Genomic DNA, 7,852 nt, shown 5'->3' on the forward strand with positions numbered 1-7,852 from the left:
GTACTACTTTCACAACATTCCGGTCAATGTAACCTCCGACCTTCTTCAGTAACTTGGGAACGTTTCTGTTGAACTCGTGAATCTGGAGGAAATTTTGAACGGAATCCTTTATTTACTTCACAGGAGTAACACGTCTTCATTCTGTCAGCTATGACTGGATAGAGGTCCTAAGTAATTCGTAATTGTATTTTTTGGTCGCCCACGCTGAGAATCGAACTTTCAACCCGAATAAATATTCCTCCTCACAAAATTTCAGAAACGTAAAATCAGTTTTTGTATTTTTTAACGTTGGAGAGATTAATTGGAATCGGAAAGGTTGAAATATCGGAGTCGATATCGGAAACGGTATCAGAATCGGAAAAATGTTTTTGCCTATATTCCGATACCCCAAACAATTCTTTTAACTGTTTTTGTTTGTTTGCTTGTTTTTGTTTCAAACAAAATTTTTTCCACTGCTGTTACTAATGATAATTATTTATTGATTTGAAGCTATCAGAAAAATGAAAACCTGTAGATCACCGCGCACAAGTGTATTTTTACATTTGTACATATTACGTGAGTTTTTAAGGTAACACGAAAATTAAAAAGAGAGAAAACACTTCTATATTTTTAAAGATTTAAGGAGAATCGGAATCGATTATTGTATCGGAAGCGGGAAATATATTAGAATCGTCCCATTACTAGCGGGGGTACCCGCGTTGCCCGGGTGTATCTAGGTGGTGTAGCAAGGAGCCCCGTGAGGATGGGAAGAGAGGTGTTAAAAAGTGGTAGTAGCGGGGAGGAGGAAATCAAGGCAACAGTAGGCAACTTGGGTGGAGTGAGGTGTTAAAAAATGTGGTAGTAAACAGACAGGCTCGAAACCGTAACGCGAAGGAATAAAAGAAGGTGAAAAACGTAATGGCATTAGCTGATGCGTCCATCGCACAACCGGAAATCGCGAGCGTTGGAAATAAGGGTACTCAATAGAAAGGAGACAATACATTGTGAATGAATTAATTCCTTTTGCCAATTTTTCGATATTTGTCGTCCGAGACGCCGAGCTTCAAAACGATACCGATCTTCTCAGAATCCGACACGTGCGTGGAAAGTTTTTGTCAGACACACACACGCGCGCGCGCACACACACATTTTGCCTTTTATGTTATAGATTTATGCACACTTTCATCCCAGGTTGAATGCCAGGTAAAACTTTGTTGGTTTGCCAATCTCTCACATCTAAGTTTATGGTGCGTCCACGCGTGTCTATAAGAAGTTATGTCTGTGACTTTGTATGTTTATCCTATTCACTATCACTATGCTTTCTTTTGTGCTTCCATCTGCACCACTGGCCAAAAGAAAACCAGCACTGCTATCTTTGGAATTACACACTGCCCGTTACAAATTTTAATGTGCATTCATTTACGTTTGAATTATAGCGCCTATTTAAACACTAAGTTCTAATTCATACATATTTTAAGTGTAGTGTTTAATGTAACCATCTGCCTTATTAATGCATATTTTAATTATAGTGCTTTACTAACTATGTGCTAATTCATACATGTTTTAATTATAGTGCTTATTGTATGAAATTAATTACTAGTAGAACCGTGGAAATTCCACGGTAGTTTGAAATTTTTAAAACACATAAATAAAATGAATAAAAATAAATTCGTCGGTTTTGTTTTATTGTATAAAACAAAACCGACGAATTTAAAACATTTTTAGGAAATTCTTTTTGGTATATTTTACATTCGAAGTAGCGTAGCAAGGCTGCATCAAAAGAAGAAAGACGGTGGGAGAGGATTGAAAAGATTGTATTAGAACCGAGGAGATGTCGTTGAAGGAGCATGTGGTTAGAAGTGAGGAGTGGATGCTTAAGATTGTGGCCAATTAAGTGAAGGTATGTGAGACCAAGGCTGATTATGTGAAACGTATGGATAGAGAAAGGGCAAAGGAACTGGCTAGGAAGAAATTACATGGAAGGTTCTTCCAGAATATAACAAAAGTGGCTGATGAAAGATCATGGCAATGGCTTAGAGCTGGGTATCTGGCTAAGAGTACTGAAGCTTTTGTTTGTGCAGCACAAGAGCAGGCATTAGGAACACGATTGTTCAAAAAAGTGGTTCTAGGAGAGGAAGTTGCTGCAGAATGCCGGATTTGTGGTAAGACCTCAGAGTCAATTGCGCACCTTGCAGCAGTGTAGTTGACTGGCCCAGAGAGAGTACTGCAAAAGACACGATCGCATGGGACTCCGGATATATTGGGAGGTGCGCAATAGGGTTTGGGTGAAGTTTGCCTGATAAAATGAGATTTGATTTTTAAAATCTTAATGAAAATTCAACACACAACACATTGTTTCATTTTGTTTCTTTTTTCTGAATAAGTTCTTTCTATTTATTATAAAGGAACAGATGTCAATTTATTTGCATGTTATTTTAGAAAAGAACTTAAAAAAAAATTATAGCCTCTTCTTAACATTACATTTTTTAAAATTATAAAATAAAATAGCTAATTTGAAACCGTAAACAGACAGCCATGTTCTTTTTTTTTGGATAGGAAATAGTTTGAATAATTTTTAACTGATAAAGAGCAACTATAAAGGGCGGTAATTCATTTCTCATTAATTACTGTCTACGATGATGATAGTTTTTATGACACTCGATGTACGGACGAGTAAATTAATATTTAGATAGTTCTAATTCATACATATTTTAATAATAGTGCTTAATGTAACGTTGATCATCTGACTTATTAATGTATATTTTAATTATAGTAATTATTGGAATACTAATTATAGTGCTAATTCATACATGTATTATTATTGTGATATTATAATGCTTATTTGTATATATTTTACTTGTACTACTTATTGTGATGCTACTCGTCGAGCTTATTTCTACAATTATATAAATGAAACTTTGTCTGTGTGTGTATTCGTTCCTTATAGACTCCGAAACAGCTGAACAGGTATAAAAAAAATACAGAACTTTAATGCATAAGTCTGGGAGTGATCTTAAGTTTTGTCTCAGAATACCCCAGATAATTACAGATAATCGATAATCGAAATCGTTATTTAATTTATCTATCATCGGTAAAGCCATTTTTCCATGTCATCGCTTAGTAGCAGTGATAGAACAATATGTCGTTAAAATTCTACTGTGGGTAAATTGATAGCGTGTTATTTTTTGCATGACGTGGTCTGTAGGTTCAAACTCCGCATGTAAATTTCTTAATTTTTTTTCATTAACTGCAAAGAATTTTATCAGATTTGAAAATTTCCGTGTTTTTAGCAGTGCAAAAGTAAATCATGTTTCTGTTTTTAAGCGTCCATTTAACAAGCAACTGAGCCTTTAGAAATTGCAAAACAGTCTACATAAATATTTAGTGAAAATGTGATTCAGAGGTTTCTTATACGTCGGTTTAACACAACAGAGGCCCCAACAACCAAGTACAAGTAGTATGCCCGGCAAAATAAAATAAGGAATTTTTGGACACAGTTGACTAACTGTAGAACTACATATTCAGCGACATTCACATAAATTCTTACAACGAATATATAGTTGATGTGGATCCTATGGTTTCTTTCGCATACGTTTCAAGAAATCATGGCCCCCAAAATCTCGCCAAAGTAGTTGGTTTTGACCTGGAAGAATAACTGCTAAGGGGACAAATCAAAGAAATTGGATTGTTGTTAGCACGTTGCATCCACTGTGGGGTGGGTGGGGGTGCGCTACGTTGATCAGTAAGGTGTCAATATAACTGAAATTTACTAAAATAATTTTAGGATTACAAAAAAAAAAAAAAAAAGAAAAGAAAATTACCAAATATACAGATCAAAATAAGCATAAAAAAGGCATTAAAGCAACCCCCGAGCAAGGCCGGGTAATACTGCTAGTTCATATATATTTTAATTGCTTATTGAAATGCTAACTGTTGTGCTAATCAATATATAATCTAATCGTAGTGTTTACTCATAAATGCTTAAATTATTTTTACTTCTTTTAATGCCAGTCGTAGTTGCCACTCATACATGTTTTAATAATAGTACTTATTGTAGTGCTAATTATCGTGCCCATTTATGTATGTACAATTGTAATGGCTGTTTTACAAATATTCATAGCGCTCATTAATGCATTTTCAATTGTAGCACTTATTGTCATGCTAATTGTAGGGTCTTTTCATACGTTTTTATTGTAATTCTTATTGCAGTGCTGATCGTTGTGCTTATCCATACATGGTTTAATCCTAGTATTTATCTTATTGAAAACCGGTGCGCCTTTTCGTACATGTTTCAGGAGATTTTTCTCTGTAAAATTTCAGGTCAACGAGGAAATCGTATCTAGCGATTGTGGAGTTCAGATCAATTGCGTTTCACCGGGCAAGTTGGAAAAAGTAACGTTGAAACCTTGTGTCCATGGTACATGCCGTCTCACAGACAAAAAGTATGAATGCGTCTGCGACGTTGGGTTCGAAATGGAATCAGGGGTGTGCACGCCAAGTAAGTAAAAATGATACTCCTTAAAATAAACACGCTGGTGTTCAGTTTTATCGCGTATTTGGTGGCAAATAATACAAACAAGTGTCGTAGAGATAAATAACTAAATACAACTAAAAATACAGAAAGGTTTCTGAATTTTTTTTATGAGAATTGATTATTTGTATTATTTGGATTCTTTGGACTACTGTTCTAACCTTGAGTGTTATTTTCACAACGTTGTACACTTTTCTGGGGGTTGAAGGTTCAATCCCCAGTGCGGGCGACATCCAAAAATACAGTTACGAATTACTTAGGATTTCTACCCAGTCATGGATGACGGAACAAGAAAATTAATTAAGTGAAGGGTTTCCGTTCGAAATTTCGTACATATTCTCGAGTTTGACAGAAAGCTTCCCGAGGTAGAGAGAAAGATTCCCGAGTTCGACAGAAAGATTCCGAATTTGATAAAATAATCTGAAAGAACGCCAGAACTTACATAGACTGAAACGTTATGAAGTAAACAGTCAGGATGAAAAGAATAGTTCAAAGAATCCAAATTATTCGAACAAAGATTATTCGAACTGCTGTACGTTCTGATATTACATTCTATATTCATATATATGATCTGCCATAAAAAACTACATAATTTATTCAAAATAGTAAACATAACAGGAAAGAAATATGCAATTGTAATATAGAAACTAACTGAGGATAGAATTAAGATTTTTGCAGCATGAAACATGATGTTTATCAACTTTATTTATTACAGGACTGTGTTTTCCCCATAAAGATCATTACACGTTGCTAATCTTTAATTTAACGGCATCATTTATTACAGCATATGTCTGAATACGTAAAGATAACACTAACGAGTTCCTTTACAACAATGATCATATATGCTATTTGAAAAGCAAACTGCATCAAAGGGCAATCATTCCCATATTCTTGACCAGGGTTGCCAAATTGGTCCTTTTTGAAGCAATTTGGCCATTAAAAATTATATTTGGCTTTTTTTTCATTTTCTCATTTAGTCCAACACCTATTGGTTGAAAATGTTCTTTTTTTGCCCTGTTTCTTTCGAATGTTGCCTTTTTTAGCAACCTTTTGCTGAAATTACTACGAGTTCCTTTCTCACATCATTACAAAAATATTATTATTATTATTATTATTATTATTATTATTATTATTATCATATTCAAAAACGAGGCTAAATCAAAAGAGGACACTCTCATATTCTTTCCCAAGGTTACCAGAATCGGAATATTCCCCATTAAAATACTTGTAGAACAGGCAGAGGGATGCAACATTTCGTCGATGTGACAGAGGGTGAAGGTTTGATGACAGTTCAGGACCTATCAGATTGGCAACTCTCGTTTGAATCCTGTCCAGGGGCGAGATGAAAATGACTTTATAAAACTAACAGTACATTTTCTACAGTGCAATGTAGACTACAATGTATTGTAGACTAAGCTACTGCGGGCAGGTATATGAAGTTTCTTCCTGGTGCACCGCAATGGGTCCCCAACTAGAGCAGGTAATCAATCAGTTTAATTGAAAAATGAGAAATTCCCCCGATTTCGATAGAAAATAAGATTATAGAAGTGTGAAACACTTGTTAATCTTCATTCGATCCCGGGCAACGTTAGGTCTCCTTGCTAGTATAGATCAACGATAAGGATTAAAGTGCCTGCCAGTAATACGACTATTAGTAAACGAAAGATGACGCATGGCCTATAAAACAAGCTTGCTGAATAGTTAATTATAAGGTGCGGGAATATGTTCAGATTATAAGTGATCTCCGCCCTGCATACCCCACTCCCCAAACTAATCCGAATGTTACCATCTTCTTAACGTGTTGTCTTACGGTCGCTTTTATTGACATCGGACGACATTCGCATTAAGAGATTCCTGATCTCCCCGTTTCAAATAGTCTCCTGAAATTCCACTCTCTTTTACTCGTATATTAAACCATTCTATACGTCATTGGCGTACATTTTTCATAAACACTTTTCGCTCAACGGTCTCCACGAATCTCCACATGCCATTATTTTTAAATACTTAATTTCGGATATTTGCATAGCGATATTATCATTTTCGTATGATTTAATCTCTCCTAAACTGATATCATATATCGCACTTTTTATTTATTTTGCCTCGAAATCTATAAAAGCTGAGCAGGTTCATGTTGCAGCAGCTGCTGTTGGGTTACTTGATTCCTCTTCTATCTGGAACAGAAACGAAATCTTTTGTTAGTTTATAGCAATTTCGTTTTGAAAGATGTATTATGTAATAAAAATCTCGTTGACAGGTTCCCTTGTGCGTAAAATCTATACTCAGTTCGACGCATATAATCAGAAAATGAAAGTCAAACTATTTTTGCTTTAGTTTTTTTTTTTTTTTTTACATTTAATTTTTTCATCTTTCGAGATCACTTTATTTATTCATGAATTCTGATAAATTATTTATTATTAACGGAAATGCGAGTTCATCATCGCTTTTTTTTTCTACATAGCATAATATAATTAAATACATGGTAAAATATCTCTGATAATTTAGTCCTAGAATTCAGTTTGTGCTTGAAATGGAATGCTTTAATTGCTCGAAAATTCCAGAAAGAAAAATAGTTAACGCTAGTGTAAAGATCACTAGTAAGCAACCATCACGGTTACGTGAAATGAGTTGTCATGATTGTCAAGAGATGCGGAAGGAGCTGGAAATGTAGACTTCAAGAAACACAAATGGATGTTGTGAGTGAGCAACCGCGGATAGGGTTATGACAACAGCATATTCTTTTCATTGTTTTGACTATCGGGTATGTATCTGTTGATATCTTATGTGCTTTTATATAGAGTGATGTAGTTCTCGGTTGACTGTCTTACTGTGTCGGATATATACTCGAGAGCAAAAACAATGAAAAGAATATTTTATTGTCATAGCCCTAATAATGACTTATGTGAAAACTACTAGTAAGGAAATATTACTACTACTACTACTACTACTACTAATAATAATAATAATAATAATAAATAATAAAAAGAAGAAGAAGTCTGCTGATGAAGAATAAACATTCTAAAATAATGAAGAAAACATTCTACCCAATTTTGTATTTCGCCGTCAAATCAGTTCACAGAGTGAAGAAAAAAACAGAAGAACGAAGCAAATAAAAGAATTAAAAGGAATCTGAAATATGACGAAAGTCAGTATAATAGAAATAATTGTAGGAGCACAATGAATATTCCAGGAAAACCTAGAAAAAAGGCCTAGGATTCATTTGAATCATACGAATCTTTGAGACTATATTACGAACGGCAATGAAGAACGGCCGAAATCTCAAATAAGATTATTAAATATTTCGTGTATATATATATATATAGGAAATTTAATCATATATATATC

General features: G+C 34.4%; 1 protein-coding gene across 8 annotated transcripts in view; it reads left to right on the forward strand.

Moving 5' to 3' along the window:
• The window catches only part of LOC145303489 (uncharacterized), a 731,279-nt gene that overhangs the window by 88,318 nt on the left and 635,109 nt on the right, over positions 1–7,852 (forward strand). For all 8 annotated transcript variants that reach the window (XM_080144908.1, XM_080144909.1, XM_080144911.1 and 5 more), the window contains exon 15: positions 4,300–4,477. In XM_080144908.1, the coding sequence (XP_080001034.1) occupies positions 4,300–4,477 (178 nt within the window). The remainder of the gene's footprint in view (positions 1–4,299; positions 4,478–7,852) is intronic.

This window comes from Euprymna scolopes, chromosome 19, assembly GCF_053919585.1.
Source record: "Euprymna scolopes isolate OS-2025 chromosome 19, ASM5391958v1, whole genome shotgun sequence".
NCBI classification, from domain to species: Eukaryota; Metazoa; Mollusca; class Cephalopoda; order Sepiida; family Sepiolidae; genus Euprymna; species Euprymna scolopes.